Below are 17288 nucleotides of genomic sequence, written 5' to 3'. Positions count from 1 at the left end.
ACACCACCTTTGCACAGCATCCAGAGAGGTCTGGGCTAACAACTGACAATGCAGCCCATGGGAAAGGGCTGTCCAGGATGGAAAACAGCTGACATCAAAATTTCGGACTGAGCCTGGCCACATACCAAGGCAAGCTGAGGGTCCCTCACTGATCATACCCCACCATGGTGGAAAGGAAAGGCTGAGTCAGGGAGTCCAGAGTTGGCCTGTACATAGCGTTGGTATGTCTGTGGCAGCACTTGGGGATTGCCAATGAAAAGCTGATTGATATATAACTGGGTAGAGTTAATGTTCAGCCACGAACATTATACAAGAGTTAAACTTTAGACTTGGTCTGGAAAACATATTGGCTGAGAGATTAACAGTGCACGATAGGATCTTGGCAGCAATCTTCTCTCTACTCAAACGCAAAAACACCTTCAGAAATGGATAGAGCCTGGGTCTACCTGGTGACAGGATGTGGTTTTATTGGGGAGAAGATTGTCGAGCTCCTGTCTCAACAAGACTACATCAAAGAAGTCAGAGTTTTTGATTCAGTAGCAAAAGGAGAAGTAGAAAAATTCACCACAGGTAAGAAAAGGGCATCATCTTATATATAGTGGCCATAACCATCCCTTTCAAGACAGCTGGTATTATGTTGGAGGTGCCACAGCTACAGGCATGGGGTGGGAACCTGGATTAAACAGAGTGCACGAAGAATAACTTCCAGTTCAGAGTGGTTTTTCAGCATAGGACTGAATCAAAGCAAAAAGATCTATAGTGTATAACCCAGGAGATACATCCAGGAAGGATCTAAGTCCCCGCTCAGGGATCAGGTGTAAGGAGCAACATGCACACTGGAGTACTTGACATGGGAACTTGGCTAAACCGGTTGCTTCTGCTCAACCAGTCTGACAGCAAAGGGACAAAAAAAGGTGCTCCTGAACGGCTCCAACCAGTTACCAGTTCTGAGAAAAATAACCAAAACCCCCTGACAGTAATAGAATCAAGCTCAGCATCTGCTGCAGAGGTTGTGAAATAAATTACTGAAAGAATTGACAGAAGCCTATAGTACCCTTACTGTGCTGTGCATAAAAAAGAAAGAGGTGAGTCTCAGTAAACATGCTCAAAGATATTAAATCAATCCATTTGAACATATCCTGAGAGCTGCCTTCTGATGTTTCACCGGGGTTGATTATGGTGAGATGTACTGGGGAAAAGCAGCCTGTTTTACTGGATTTGAGAACACCCACCCCAAACCAGCCAATGCAGCTCTGCACGGTTAATGGTGGGCTGGGACTCCCTCTCTCCAACCACCCAAACCTTCAGCCTGCTTCGAACCAGAGAGGAAAAAATTATAAGGGAGGTTCTATCTGTTAGGAGATATCAATAAAAAGGAGATACACATAAAGCAAGTTAAAAGACTCCCATGGAAGTATCACCCAGAAATCCTCCCTTGGCAGATGAACTCACCAGACTGGTTTCCCCAGGCTTCGTAGCCAACTGCCTTAAAAGCACCCACGATCGAAGAAAAAACTAAACCTTAAGGAGCCGCTGTAATCTGTGCTCCAGGAGAGGTCTGTGGCCTAACACCACAGCAAATCACAGGAAAATGAGGCAGAAGCAGCCTTGAGGGGCCATCCCAACCCCCCGTCCCTCTGCCCCAAGGCAGAATCAGCTTGGCCAGAACCTTCCCAACAGACGTTTTTCTATCCTCTCCCCAAGCCACCTTGGGCAGCCAATTTCTGCACCGCCAGGCACTGCTGTTGGTACAGTCTAATCTGCAATTTAAGTCCTTCATTTCTCACCTAACCTTACAGGTAGAATAGGTTAATACTGTCATTTTTTTACAACAATCCTCATAATTTGAAAACCACCTCCTTCCACTCCCTGCTGTTTTCTCCTTTAGGCTGAAATGACTCTCGTGCACTCCTTCCTTCCCTGCAGCTCACACTTTCATTATCTCTGGGCACTGGCGTTGCTCTCTTCTGGAAGAGGGGCACCGAGGGCAGGACAGAGAGGCCAGCTGTGGCCTTCCCAGTGCTGAGTAAAGCTGACAGATTTATTTCTTCTGTCCTGCAAACTATCCTCCTGTTTGTACCTGTCAGTACAATTATGTCTTTTTCACAGCTGCAAGACCCTGCTGGCAGGCAATAGATCCTGAGCTGTCCTGGCCCAATTTAATTCTTCCATGAAGACCCACTGCCTCTTCCCCACTAAGCCCAATATCTTCTCTTTGTCCCTATCAAATTTATCTTTTTTTTTTTCCAGACTCTATTAGTTACATTCAGCTCGTACTCTAAATCCTCCAGTGTACTTCAGGTCCCTCCCAGTCTGATGTTATCTGCTGATTTAATGAACAAATCTGCCAGATTCTTGATGAAAACAATACAAGGCTCAAAACAAGCCTCAAATACAGCAACAAGGCCTAGAGAGCCCCAGGGCAGCCACCTACCACAGCTGGCAATTGCCTGGGAACTGTAAATCGGCCAGCTTTGTGCTCACCCTAATGCAGCTTACTTAGACTATGTTTTACTGACTCCCTTATGAGAATGACACAGAGTTTCCAAAGCCCTTCTAAAATCAAGATAGATGACACCGACCTGTTCCACAATATCCATACAACCTGTTAACTTGTCATAAGAACAAAAGAGATTAATCCAACTTGATTTGTTCTTGACAAATCCATGTCAGCTGCTTCTATTCTTCTTTATTATCACACAGGTGCTCACACACATGTTGTTTAAGTGTGTGTTCCTGAATTTCCTGGGGTTGAAATCAAGCTGTTCTGTAATTTCCTGGCTCTTCTTTACTTCCTTTCTAAGCCCAGGTTCTTCATTTGCTTAACTGCAGTCTTCCAGTGCCTCCTCCAAAAGTTCTCCGAAGTAGCTGATAATGCAATAAAGCCACAGTAACATCCACCACCTCTTTAAGTAGCCCTGGATAAAGCTCATCAGGCCTTATCAATGTGAAAATTTCTCCTGGTTGCCTTGTATTGTCCCTGGTTTTGGCTGAGCTCTCATCATTCTCTTGCTGGTCTTAATTGCACCAGCTGCCTTAAGACAGGTGATGTGACAGAGGGTATTTAAAACTTCGACCTGAATAGTTATGGGCTTTCCCTCACCACTAAGCAGCAGCAAAATCTGCCCCCCAATGGAGCTGCTGATGCCCTGCTCCACCTTTCAGTGCTAGCAAAGACTTCCAGCAGGAGCATCCTCCTCTGCGCTCTGGTCGTCCAGGCAAGTGCATTACCTCTGCTATATGGGCATTACCTTCTTTCTTCTTCTGCTCCATTCTTGCTGAATCAACTCTGTGCTTTAATATTAAATTTAGTATTAAAACTCATATAAGCTACTCCATGAAGTCTTGGTTGTGCTAACTAAGAAATCAGCTTGACCCTTTTACAAAAGTTCTGCCCCTTCCTACATGTTGTACTTTTTAGAAAATGCTCAGCCCCCTGACCTGTTGTCTTGAGTTTTGTCTGTCCCTTGAGGTCATGAGGAATAACCCTGTTCTTTTAACCCCTTGTCCTCATAGTTGTTCACTGAGGGCTTCCATATCATAACACTTCCATGGCTGGACTCACAGACACTTCCCTGACCTGCTCATGTGCATGATCTTTTTGAAATCACTACCCTGGTCCCTAGCTGCATGGGGCTTGCCAGGAAGCTGCCAGGGCAGGACAGAGGAGACAGCTCCTTCCCAAAGCAGTCCTGCGACTGCTACCACTCTCTGGTTTATTACAAAAGCCCCAAGGAGTACAGCTTCCTAACCCCAGCTTCTTGCTGGCCTATTCCCAACTACAGAAAAGGAAAAAGGGAAAAATCCTACTTAAATATCACAACACTGTCTCAAAGCTTGGTAGGTATGTATGTATCTGTATGGAATGGCTATTTTGAAGGAGAAGGAGGGGGAGAAAAGAAATGGCGGGGGGGAAACACACCTTCTGAATGGCTTAAAGGGAGGAATTTCCTATGAAACTTTTTACCCTGTTACATTATTTTCCATTCCCACCTACAGTATTTGCAATTTAAATAAGTTCTATGCAATGTCCCTTGAACTTGTCTTGTCTGGTGTTATTCCCAGTAAGCTCTAAAAATCTTCTGTCTTAAGGAAATTGTCCAGCACAGCTTCACTCAGTCACACGTACTAGAGCAAGTCCTGTAGCCAGCTGCAGCTCTGGGCCGACAGCACTATCCTTGCACGTATGCTAAAGGTTTGCAATGACAGACACAGTTATTCTGACCCACAGTTAGTGCAAACCGGCGAAGTGCTGTGCACCAGATGCAGATCGGGTTTCTTGGGGTTCAAAAATAGGGATGTTTTTTTCCCCTGGTGTGATGTATTCAAATGGTGTAGTCATTAGAGTGTTCTTCAGCTTGCCCTGCAGAGAAGAAAGCTTTCCAGGCAGGATCCTCATTCTGCAAGAAGGTGGGGATGCTGATTTGTATTCCCCACCCACCCCCATCTATGGTTATATTATTTTTCTCCAGCTACCACTCATGTGACAGTGATGAAAGGAGACATTCAAGACTACAATCTGCTCCTTGCCGCCATGCGGGGAGTTCACGTGGTTATTCACACAGCTGCTATTGTGGACTACAGAAACACTGTGCCCTTTTGGGAAATGAGAGCTGTCAATGTTGGGGGTAAGCCCTTTAAAACAAACAATTAAATACAGCCTTAAATGCACACACTTTGGTGTAGTCATACGAGATGCTATGACAAACATAGCATGATTTATTGCTCTCTTGTCCCCTGAATTTCTCGCTCACCACTGTGCTATGAGACAAGAAGGGTGCCCAGGACCTTCCCTTTCCAGTGGGGAAGTTTCTGCCTTTGCTCCTCTGTCCTTGCTCGGGGCAGGCCATGCTGCTCCTCTCCACTGATAAAGCTTCATCTTAGAAAGTCGAATCTGGACTGTCTTTATACAGTTACTCTGGTCAAGGTTATAACTTTTGCTAACAGTACCGAGGTGCTTCAGAACATGCCCATAGTGGTAAGAAACTGTTTACTATGTGACAAGGACAACAATTAAATTTTAACTCCTGTTCTAGATAGCTTATAGCTTTCCCAGGGATGAAAAGTCTACCCTACATACCAGTTGAACTGCGTCCATGCTATTAAGGGAGTGATTTTATTTTAACTATAGTCAGAGTTCACCACTACTGCATGTCTACAAGCCACACATAACAGAGAACTCCACAATATTTTCTTCCTATCACCAAGAGCCGACTTCTTGTTGGGTACAAGATCTGCTTAAAGAGTATTTGTTCATAAATCTAGGAAATAAGCACAGGCTATAAAAATAATGAAATCCCTATTACAGCAGCAATTCCAATGGCACCTCAGGCTGTTAGCTACTAAAATAGTTGTTAACCACAAGGAAGGAATTTTATATATTTTTTTATATCTCTCTCTCAAATTCGATTACTGCTTAAGGCTTCTACTATTTGCTGATACATTCAAGGGCAACATTTAAATTCCATCCTTCTTTTCATTGCTGTAGCTGTTTTCAAAACCAGATGCTTTTAAGAGCCTGTATTGTGCATGTGTACTGAGAATATTCAGAGCCTGAGGGTTCCCGCTGCCTTTTAATGGCTTTGTGAGATCTTCTTCATTGTCTGCTTGCTATGAGCAAGGTACTTTAGTGTAGTGAGGTTTTTACAGATAGCAGTGAATGTCAGGCAACTCCCCTATTCAGAAAACTAAACCTCTTGCAGATGTTTGCAACGTTCCCAGCAAACCACACACACAAAGTTTTTTCCAATGTGCCTGGTGACTGAGAGCCTCTTGGAGGAGTGCAGTGTGAGATGTCGTAACAGGAGCCTTATTTTGGGAGACAAACTGTTCTGCATTTCTGCTTCCCCTTGGATGGCTTCATGTAGACCTCCCTAAAACGAGGCTGCTGCCCTCACTAGGGCTTCTCAAAATCTTGAATTGAGAGATTAGTCTAAAGTTTTCTATTAAAATCACAGCAGGTAAAATAATAAAAATGAACTGTATTTGATACCTGCTGTAGACTTGACAGAAAAAAAATAGGGTCAGGAGAGGTCAACTATAATCCTCTAGCTGTCTCCTCTGTATAACTCAGGCCACAGAAATTCATTCAATTGCTGCCTTAAGCCCAACATTTTGTGGGTAAATTGGACTATGCCTTTTCAAAAGACTTTTTTGCCTAGAATTAAGGACTGCAAGGTAATGGGCTATCTATCACTTTTTTCAGCAAGCTATTAACAATGTTGAAGAGTATTAGTATGGCTATGGGTAATTACCATTTCTGGCAAAAATTTACATCTATCATCTGCTTTGATTCTCTCCTCTGTTTCAACCGCTGGCTGCCAAATCCTGTTGCAGTCTTGTTGATTAGATTGAAGAGCCCTCTTCTACAAGAATTATTTTTTCCATCTAGTCACTTAAAGACTTTTAAATCTGTTTTTTGTTATGTGAATGGATTTTAACTCAGCTGTTTCCAGTGATGTTTCTCAACAGGGGTTCTCAGTTAAATTTACATATTGTGATAGGCTCATGGAGAAGTAAGTTGATTCTTTCCCACCAGGTCTTCGTATTGATTCATGCCCTCTGAAATTATCCTAAACTCAGGATTTCCTTGATAATTTCAGATTATACCCTTAACAACAAAGAGAACAGAGAAATCACAAGCCCTCCCACACAAGATCTGCAGCAAAGCTCCAGGGCAGAGCCTGATTAGCCAGGTATAAATAGCATGGAGATTTCCAGAAACCAATCCTATGAGTGGCTTCTGTTAAGATCTGCCTTATCAGATTTGAAGGCTCTCAGTATGCAACCATGGTTATGCTGTTGTCATTGAGGTTCTCATAGAATCGACTTGAATCAAAATCACAATGAATGCAAATACCATCCCCGGAGGAGTCATTAATCATTTAAATCCACCCCCAAACAAACAAAACCCCCACACTGACCCTCAAGTTCAGCCAGAACATCCTTTCTTAAACCAAACCATGCTTGAGATGCATCTGGATTTCATAGAGACTCGTAAGCTGCCCCCGCTGCTCAATTTAAAATTCTGCAGCTACCAAGGGTCTGTTGCAACGATTTTCTCCCCATAGTCACCCTGCAGAACTTCTATAGGGTAGTATACGCAACTAAGACACCCATCCTTTTCCCAGAAGGCTGCAATTCACCATTTGACAGTCTGCCCATGAGTCAAAAAGATGGAAAACATGGACTTTTGCCCTGCTGAGCTATCAGCTTCCTTTTTTGTTAGCAACTATTAAGTCCAAGTTATGTTGGTTTTCAATAGCCTTAGAGGTTAAGCTACATTATAGCTATAGATGTAACAGCTACTCTCATGTCATAAAGCATCCATTCCTGTGCAAACATATCTGAGGAACTGTGGCCTTGACGTGTGGCTTTACATCTTTTCAGCCATAAAAAAGATGGATCTGTTCCAAGTCAGAATCCCAAGCCCAGAAATCCCTTCTGATTTGCACAATAGGAATCAAGGCAAGGTGGTTAATGTTTGTCTTTCCCAACTTGCCCCACAGGTACTGAAAATGTGCTACGGGCCTGCTGTGTCCTGAACGTCCCGTATGTTGTCTACACAAGCTCGGTTGCTGCGGTGGGACCCAACACATCACATGAACCCATGTTGAGGTAAGGCTAAGCAAATCTCCATCACTCTGCATTTCTGGTTAAACAGCAATGAAGTCACAGACAGATGGAGGTTTTTGCTGTGGCTACAAAGGAGAAGATGTGACCCCCTTCTTGTCAATTCCTCTTCTCTTTCTTGAAAACCCTTCTTTGCTGCTTTTTACTTTTAGGAACCACACCTCTTCCCAATCTAGACCTGACTAGTAGTAGATACCACTGATGGAAAGAGTTGGTAGAGAGATGTATGACCCAACTGCACTTCCAGGCTGTCCCCATATGTACAGCCCTGCTCCTCTATGCCCTAACACCAGTTTCCAATAAGGTCTCAGATGATTAAGGTTTGTGATATGGTCAAGTTGTATCCTGCTGTTGGGTCAGAGGTTTTGCTGTCCCCTCATGCTGAGTCAATCCAAAGGGTAGGTAATGCTCTACTGTTGCCAACCCACTTTCCCTCCCCTTTTCAGCTCCATAGTGAATTGCTAGCAAGCCTGTACCCAGCTCCTATTATCAAATGTGGTCAAATGTATACAGACTATTTTCACACTGTCTCAGAAGAATGTTAGTTGGCCACATAATCTTAGGGGACAGATGCATTTAGTGTGAAGCTGCCCTGCAGCATTCATGTGTAGTTACATGCTTCTGCGACCTGGATCTGACCTGTAAATTGCACCCTTCTACGCATCAGAGTCCTTTTTCCTGGCAACATGCTTACCAGGGCTAACTCATGGACTTCATACTTTGGGGCATTATGCTGAACACATCTCTTCTGCATGCGGGTCCTATGAGACTAACCCACAGACCCAGAAAAAGCAGCAGACCTTCAGAAAACCTCCTGTGGCAAAGGTGGGATTTGGATCAATACAAAGATAGCGGTCAAAATGGTGATTTGGAGGGTTTTTTTTGCTTATAGATCTTTGATATCCAGAACTGGCTTTCACAATCGGCTGACACTCCTGCTCAGGACTCAGCGTCTGGATACCTTTTGTGATCATGGGGCAACAGTACTTGCACTTTGAGAACTGGGCTGATACTTCTGAAGACCAGGAGCTGAAGTTTTAGGTTAAATTTGAAGTCAAGTAGAGATAGCTGCAGTCTGATAGCTGCTCCTTGCTGATTTCAAGCATGGTTGTAGCCATACAGACTGTTCAAACCACGGAAACTTGTATGCAAGGGGAACTGGCTCAAAGTCAAGTTTTGTCTCTACAGGCGGCCAGTCTAGACACAGCTGGCTTCAGTCATTTGGCTCTAGAAATTTGAGTCCAGCTAGAAAAGGTTGCTTAAGACATAACTTAAGATGACCTGCAAGTCTAAATTTCATACGCACAAGTAAGCTAAGGCATAACCCAGTTATTTTGTGAAGCACCCAAATCTGTAGAATAAATGCCTGGCTTATGAAAAAAATCCATGAGAGTAAAAACCTCAGTCCACTTGGGACCATGAGCACTAGAGGTTGTGTCACTGAAAAGCTATGGAATTTGGTCATTAGCATATCTAAATAATTTCTAAAAATGAATGTGGATGCAGATACATTCCTTGTTATATTTTAGTCCTGTGACTTAAGGGATAGAATGTGAATAGATGCCTTGAAAAATCAACCCCAAATCTTGCCTGAGAAGGCCGTCCTTTGGCTTGTAATGAAGGCATCACTGGATGCAAGTAAAAACCCATCAAGGCTGATGCTCAGAGCTACACATGATCATCCTCTGCTCACCACCTCCCAATCCTTCCCCACCACAAATGCAAATACAACACCACCTAGAGCCTTTAACTCATTCTGCAGAACACACTCAAGTTCTCCTGTGATGCTGGGAGAAAGCCTGAGAGAGTGATCCTCGTTCTCCAATGATTTTTGGTTTTAAACTAAGGGAATTGCAGATTGCAAAAATGAGAAAAGGGCCAGACCCCAGTAAAAAATTACACCACTTCTCTCAATAGGGAGCCCATTACATAGGCAATGTAATATGGCTCCACCTTCCAGACTGAACGCACAGGTGATGCAGCTTTCCCCTTCCTCCTCTTCTCATCTCCCTGGTCCCCACCCAATCTGTTCTGCTCTTCTCCCTCACAGTGCATGGTTCTGCCTGCATGCCTGCCTTTTTCTTTTTCTCTGTCCCCTTTCTCCATCATTCCTTGTATAATTTTATTTAACTTACTTTTACGTGCTTGAGAATTGACACAGACAAAGCATGATTAGTCTCTGGACAGGGTGATGGGTGCAGGGATAATGCTCACACCTCAGCATCCGACAATAATAGAAAATGCCTCTGTCAGTCTCAATCCCTCTGAGACAGCCACCGCTGAGATACCTTCTGACAATGCTGCTCCAGTCTTATTAGCGTTCAGTTATCTGTGATCGTTTTGAAAAGCAAGAGCATTATGCTGAGCTCTTTGTTACTACCAAGCTTCAAAAGGGGTGGGGGAAGGCAAACACGAGCAGAGCTCTGCAGCCCAGGAACGGCAGGCAGGTTTGTGCCTTTGTGAAGCTGCTGCTTTTCAAAAGCTTTGCAAGGCAAAAAATAAATTTGGATTAAAAAAAGAAAGCAATTAAAACTAGAACTTCTAGATAACCCCCTAATTGTCTTGGGCCTCTCCCAGGCTTGCAACAAACCATGCACAATCAATCTTTTGTCTTGTTTGTTTTCTGGTTTGTCTCTTGCTCATCACCCGTAAACACAGGGAAGGGGAGGAGGGTTTTGTGATAAAAGCCCAGGGTACGCGGGGAGGCTGTATTTCTGATGCTCCTAATTTATTTCTGTTGCTGTAGCACAAGAAGGCCCTGATCTCAGCTGGGATATCTGACACACAAGATACTAGACTGCCAAACAGGCAAGAGAAAGGCAACAACATTATCCACATTTTACACATGGAGATCTGAGCATAGAAAAGAGCAAGCAAGTTGCCCAAGGTCAAACATGGAGCCTGAGTCAGAGCTTGCTCTCCTGAGGCCCAGTGTTCGACAAAAAGACCTCTGCTGCAGATTTGCTGCATGAACTCATTACAGGCCACTTAACCCTTCCAAGAGGTGCAATCAGGCCCCATCTGCAAAAGGAGCATGATAATTCTTCATTGCCCTGTGTGGGGGTAGCCCATGCCTGGAAGAGGCTGGTGTTTGCCTAGGGTGAATTTCTCTAGCAGAGCGAAAGACAGAGTAAATTGAAAAACGTGAAGAAAGCCTTCTGCAGCACACAGAGGGGGAGAGTGCTTATCCTTGCTAGTCGTGGCAGCTGGGGAGCAAGCAGACACATTGTCTTTGTGGATGGTCCTTCCCAATTCTTCAAACAAGGTTTCTTCACTCCCCAGCTCCTCCAGAGCCCCCTGAATCTGCTTAACCAAATCCTGCAACAGACTAATGTTGATCTAGAACCACTGGGACAAAAGACCAGTGCCCTGGTGGGGAATAGAGCTGCTTTCTTGGTTCTCCTTGGAATTATTTCAGGGCCTGTGAGGCCAGTTGCATGTTAGATCCCAGGGGCTTTCCTCCTTGCAGCTGTAAGTTAGGAAGCTGAGGAGCAGGTTTCTTTCCAGAGTGGCAACCAAATGCCTTCAGCATGGCTGTGAGCCCTGCTTGCACTTAATCATGGGTTCACTTCTTTGCTCTTCCCCTCGAGCATAATCTGCTAGGGGAGAGGAAGGAATAATGCCAGCAGAAACCTGCATGTCTTCCAGGATATCACTGGAAGCCCTATCATGTCACTGGCAAATGTCTCCCAACTCTAATCAACTCTGTGAGAAAATTAAGCAGCAGCTTCAACTTTTAGTTTATGGCTCATGAGAGGCTTTTCTCTACCTCTAATGAAAAAACAAAATAGGATTGCCCTCATTTTCCTGCCTTCCATCTTCTTGTGCTCTTTCCACCTTGTTCAGCCACTCATGAATTGCTTAAAAAGGTAACTCTGCTGCCTTCTATTGTTTGCTTCAATAACACTGTTAGAGAAAACCAAATCCGGCTCTCAGAAAACAAACCATCGCCCTCATGCAGACCTGCCTACGAACGCCCAGAACCGCCTGGTATTTCTCGAGGCCTTATTTCTCCCGGACTGTAGCAAGGAGCTCAGATTCATATAACTAACAGCCAGTGGTAAGTCCCTGGAGAGCAGGGATTGCAGAGTAAATCACGCTGTGACAAATATCTCCAAGCCCTGTGCTCTACTCCATGGTCACTCACCATCTCTCACAATCTATTTCAGAGGAAATGAGGACACCATATACAGTGGGGAAGTGGAGCTGCCTTATGGGAAGACAAAGGCCATGGCAGAAAAACTTGTATTTGAAGCCAATGGAAAAAAGGTACAAAAGTCAATGGTAGCACCCCTGGTGTTACAGCACAGGATAGGTAGAACAAGAGAGCTGGTTAGAAAGACCCCACACTCATATCTTAGTGTGTATCCAACTGCTGCTTTGACTTGATGCATAAACCACATTGCCCTAAGCTTACCATAGCCTGATCTTCCCACATCATCAGAAAGCTGCCAAACTCTCGCAAGATCAAAGGGTGCTGCCCTTTGAGCCTGTGCTTTAACTTCACCAGAAGGAGTGGGACTTGGGAAAGAGCTGTGTTAAATTAGGGCATAAGAAGCCAGGTTCACCTGGTTCATACTGCATAAAGGTGTAATTTTCAGACATGCCTGAGTGATTTAAGAATAAAAAAAATACAAAATACTAGTGTACCTGAAGTCAACCACCTACCTAAGTTAGCTGGCTAGTCTTTTTAGACTCCCAGTACAGTCAGCAGACAGATGAGTTCTTCTAAAGGATGAAGCAGAATGTAAAAATAAGACTTCTGTCCTAAACAAGCGCCAGTACCTGGAACACCTCTCTCTCCTGGTTACAGTTTGAGGCCAGCTAGCTTAGCTGGCTTCCACTGGCACCTGATTTCAGTTCTTGCAAACACTCATTTATACATCAAAACCGCAGAAGGGGTTAATGCCACCAGCACCCTCCATCCAGCACCTCTCAGAGGATGTCACACAGGTGCAAGGTGTGCTATGTTAAAAAAAAAAAAAAAAAAAATCCAACTGGGCACCTCCTTGCACTTTTAGGGACCCAAATGAGGCCCTACTGCCCAGATCACCTCTGCAAAGGTTGACTCCTCTAGCCCAATATTCCCAGGTTTTGTTTTTATCTGGCAAACCCAACATCACTGCAGAAGATTTCATCTCTGAATCCATCACCCACTAACATCCCTCCCTGATTTTACAGATGAGTAACGGTGGTAAACTCACAACCTGCATCATCCGTGCAAACACAGTGTATGGGGAGAAAGCAACATATCTTCAAGAGTTGTATTTGTTTGCCAAAGCCAGGAACAGCGTGTTGAACTACCTAGAGCCTGAAAACACAGAGCGTAATTACACATATGTGGGTGAGTGAAGGACAGGACTGATCTCTTTGCATGCGGTGCTACCAGGCTGTTTTAGTCACAGGGGATTGTACACGTCAGCTTAACCATAACCTTCCAAGACAGAGAGAGGAGTATGGTGAATGAGCACAAATATTTTTATAACCACAAAACTTAGCCTGGCTAAAAGAATTTTTAGAACAGTTGTTTACATTCTACTGTTTTTCCTGGGAAGGGTTTTCTTTTTTTCTTCCCCTCAACACAGGGAAAATGTTGTTTAGAAAACTGGAAAAAAAAAAATGTCAGTGGAAAAAGGGATAGAAACCTAATCTTTCTTTTCCTGGGTAAACATTTCAAGGGATCTATGTGGGGGGAGAGAGGAATTCAAGTAATATTTTAAAAATTATTTTGGTTTGAAAAGACAATTTCTTCATTAGAAGAAATTAAACTAACACTACTTGCAAAATTCTGTGCAAAAAAGGCTGTACTCCATACCTGATTTTAGCAAGCGCAAGAAACTACTCACAAAACCTGTAGAAAGAGCTTGTTGTGGTGTTGAATGCATTTCAGGGGAGTATAACTCACCATTAAATCATGCAGCGTTTTAGTTATTTCTGTGGAGCACACTTATATGTCTTTTTCCAAAAGTGCAGATAACAGTAGTTTGAAAATGATGTTAGAGAAGAATCAGGCCTAGATAAATCAAATGACTTCTTCAAAGGCTCACAGCAGAGCCAGGAATAAAACCCTTGAGCACTGCCTCCCATTCATCCTGATCTCTCTACAAAACACTGCCCTTTCACTTCACATGAACCAGTATCACAAGGCACATTAATTGTCCAGCTCAAAGGGGAGACCAAAGGTTTAAAGGATCTTGGAGGTCTGGATTAACTACTCAGTCTCTCTACAGCACAGCTGAGTAACACGATGAGTGCTTTCCCTACTTCGCAGCACCGAAGCCGGCAGCTCCGACGGACTCATTCACTCCTACAGTAAACAGGAAAATGTAGCTCCTCCTGAACACCTGTTTCTCTCGCCCCTTATTTCTCCAGGGAACGTTGCATGGATGCATGTTCTTGTGGCAAGGAACTTGCAGCTGAAACCAGACTTACTCGCTGGGCAAGTGTATTATTCCTATGATGATACTCCAACAAGAAAAGGTTTTCTGATCAGGCACCAGCTGTTGTCCACTATGGACCCCTCAGTAAGACTAGGCTCACACATCCCTTACTGGAAGATGTGGTTAATGATACAATTGCACAGAATGATCAAGGTCATCTTGTATCCTTTCTGGAAGCCACAGCCTTTCCTAAACTTGCCCTTACTGAACACAATAGTCACGACTTTCTCCTACGAGACAGACAAAGCCTCCAGGCATTTTGGGTACAAACCCCTCTTCACCTGGGAAGAGAGCAAGCACAGAACCGCACAGTGGTTGAAAGCAGTTGCAGGGAACTTGGACACCCCCCAGCTTCATGAAAAGAAGAACTGAGCAGCATGTTTGGGGTAAGAAGAGAGCTTATCACACCAGCAAGTTTCACCCGAACTTCACAACACGCACAGATCTTTGGCAGAAATTTTGGAAACACTGAGAAATCCTGGTACAGAGACAGAGAAAGAGCAAAACTCTCAGGCTGCAAATAGATACCCTTGCCATGCTAATTACTCAGCTATTTTAAGTACCATATGAAACACCAGGATGCATTTGAAAGCATCCTCTTGCAGGCCCATGCACACAGATGCAGAGCTTGCTGGTCTCGTTCCCATCGTGCCACCACTGCACAGGGATCATTCGCAGGAACAGGAGAGAAGAGAGACAAGTTCACATGAGAGGTGGTTCACAGCAAACACCTTTTTGATAAAATTAGTTAACCAGTTTTGTTCCACAGCCTGACTGGCCTCCAACTCTTTCCATACTCAGCAAATGGACGGTCTCCCTTGCCATGGTCTCGGGCAGCTGGTGGGATGGCTGTACCTGGCTTGTACACTCAAGGGGTCTTCAGTGATAATTTTGGTGAAGACAGGCAAACCTGGCTAGTTCTGGCTTTGCTTTTGGGTTTAATAAAAAGAAAAAGTAATTCTCTTTTCCAGAGTTACCTTTTTCAAGATGCTTCCTGTTATTCTTAATGTGTAGGAGTATTATATCTGTTTTGAAATATTATCCCTGTAAAAAGAAAATTCCAATCTTTTGTGCTAACAACATATATGCTGACTTACTTTCTAGTTGTATGGATGGATAACTGATGTCTCCAAGCTTAGAGGTGGGATTCATATAGTTTGTACCTCAAATTCTCTTACCTCACAGCACTGCAGCAACAAAGCAAAACAAATTAAAGCCCACATTCAGCTGCCACACTGGCAGACAGCAACTTAGTAAAGGTCTTAGTGGCTGAGTTTATGCTAAATAACATCTGAACTTCAGAAGGTCATTTCAACCCATTCCACGGCACTGGAGCTACACAGTCCATCCAGGAGCAGTATTTCACAGATGATATTTTGCTAAGACAGGTGGGGCAGGCACTTCCAGAAGATTCACAACAAAACCTGTGGTTTGTATCAGTTTATCAGCTCCTGTATTTTCAAGAGATACAGAGAGACTGGTAAACCTACACTAAGCACAACAGAGATTTCAGTCTTCAGCTTGGAGGAATGAGATCTTTTTACAGTACTGGTTCAAATCTAAAATTAATTCTGTTATTATCACACTTCTGTGTTCTGTGAATATGTCCCCATCTCTTGCGTTTTCTACAGTAAAAGTGTACACATACATAAATAAAAGCTTATTTTAATTACAAGTGCCCTAATCCTCCTGGAAAAAGCAAGTTTCAGCATGGCATCCTTGATAGAAATAATCAAAATTCGCTTCTTGTTAGTCACAGTAATTACCCAGTAAGGAAAGCGAAGAAATACATTGTGACTTGCCAAGTTAACTTCACTGAAATTCACTCTCACAAGAGACTTCTTTGCAAAATGAACTTACAGATCAAAAACCATTTACTCTGGTAATTCATTAATCATTTCATATAACAAATAAATTCGGGGAAACCTATTGCAATCTGCTCATTGAGAATTCGGGAAGGTGAAGGGTGTAAGTCATCAGTTCTTTACTTCTCCTACCATTTGTGCTCAGAGGTTTTTAAGAAAGGGAGTAATAAGATTGCTGGATTTACTATTTCACTAAAAATTCTCTCTGCAGTTTTTTTTGCCGTTGTTCAGATGGTAGATGACAGCGTGCTGAGAATTTGTCAAAGAATTATGCACCCAGTTTCTCATGCACGTTGCCAGAGTATCCCCGCAGTATAACAATGTTGACTTCAACAGGTTTTAATGCTTTCGAAACCCTGGGTTTATCTTACCAAAAAAGAGCCACTGGGTGGAGCTGCAAGTCTGTGAGACAGGTACCTTCCCCTCATGGGTTCCAGTCGCAACTGCTTAGGCTTTAGCAGTTTTTTGAAGGAATTGAAAGACCTGCCCAGAAAGCGAGGCTGATGGATGGGGTGGGGGTGTCTGACCATCCGGGTTTGTCCTCAATCTGTGGCTTTTGGACTTTCCTCGGCTGGCTGGCCGCAGTCATCATTTATCTTCACATAGTCATGTAACCGAAGAGACTGAGGAAATTATTCTTCCACTCAGAACTCCTTAGAAAATAATAAAAGTTTGCTTTCTATTTTTAAAAATAGAATTAAATATGAATATGGTACTCTGACCTTTGAGAAAACCTGCCTAACTATAAGAGCTTTCAGTCCCTGGGTATATTCCTTTGTCAGATCTTGAGCTGTTGAAGGTATCAGACGGGACAGCTGTCAAGGCCCAATACTATCCCAGAGATCGATGCTTTCCGAAACCTTGCTGGTAACCTCATCATGCTTTTGTTCCTGTCCTGCTCATCATCACCTATGATTTTGATGCTTATCAGGGTGCGGATGACATGCACAATAAGGACCAGGGATTTTTAAAGGTAGTTAAGCGCAGGATTTTTCAAAAGGATTTGAATTAGTTGTATGCTTAGCTTTTTTTATACCTACCCACCTCCCAGGCTTTGACAAAATCAAGTAGAGGATTCCCTTTCCCAGCTCATGGTAGAAGTGGGGGAAAAAGTTAGACAGCAAAGCCTCTGTGCTGTTTTCCAAAAAGATGAGTAAGCTTCCTTTGGCTGCCCTGCATTTTGGCTCCTCCAAGCTAATGCTGCTGCAGACTTCCTGTTAGATCCTTGATTTTATCAGATTATAACTTCTTTTCTCCTGGCAATGCTTTAATTCTTTCTACTGCATTGGGTTGTCATTGGCTTTTCTTTTCAGGGTCTCAGCCCTATTATGTAATAGCAGCAGCAAAAAAA

The 17288-nt window shown here is 43.6% G+C and overlaps 1 protein-coding gene across 2 annotated transcripts; it reads left to right on the top strand.

Annotated features, from left to right (window-relative positions):
• Positions 1-339: 339 nt before the first annotated feature.
• Positions 340-15747, top strand: HSD3B7 (hydroxy-delta-5-steroid dehydrogenase, 3 beta- and steroid delta-isomerase 7). 2 transcript variants are annotated; one of them, XM_075112749.1, is made up of 6 exons: positions 340-570; positions 4473-4628; positions 7509-7617; positions 11802-11901; positions 12814-12976; positions 14005-15747. In XM_075112749.1, exons 1-6 carry the CDS (start codon positions 426-428, stop codon positions 14442-14444), a joined length of 1113 nt encoding a protein of 370 aa, XP_074968850.1. In that variant the 5' UTR covers positions 340-425; the 3' UTR covers positions 14445-15747. The 2 variants fall into 2 exon arrangements, with proteins under 2 accessions (XP_074968850.1, XP_074968851.1); XM_075112750.1 differs by lacking the exon at positions 4473-4628.
• Positions 15748-17288: the final 1541 nt, after the last annotated feature.

This window comes from Phalacrocorax aristotelis, chromosome 18, assembly GCF_949628215.1.
Source record: "Phalacrocorax aristotelis chromosome 18, bGulAri2.1, whole genome shotgun sequence".
NCBI classification, from domain to species: Eukaryota; Metazoa; Chordata; class Aves; order Suliformes; family Phalacrocoracidae; genus Phalacrocorax; species Phalacrocorax aristotelis.
Note: the sequence above shows the minus strand (reverse complement) of the source record. Positions and strands in the feature narration are given on the sequence as shown.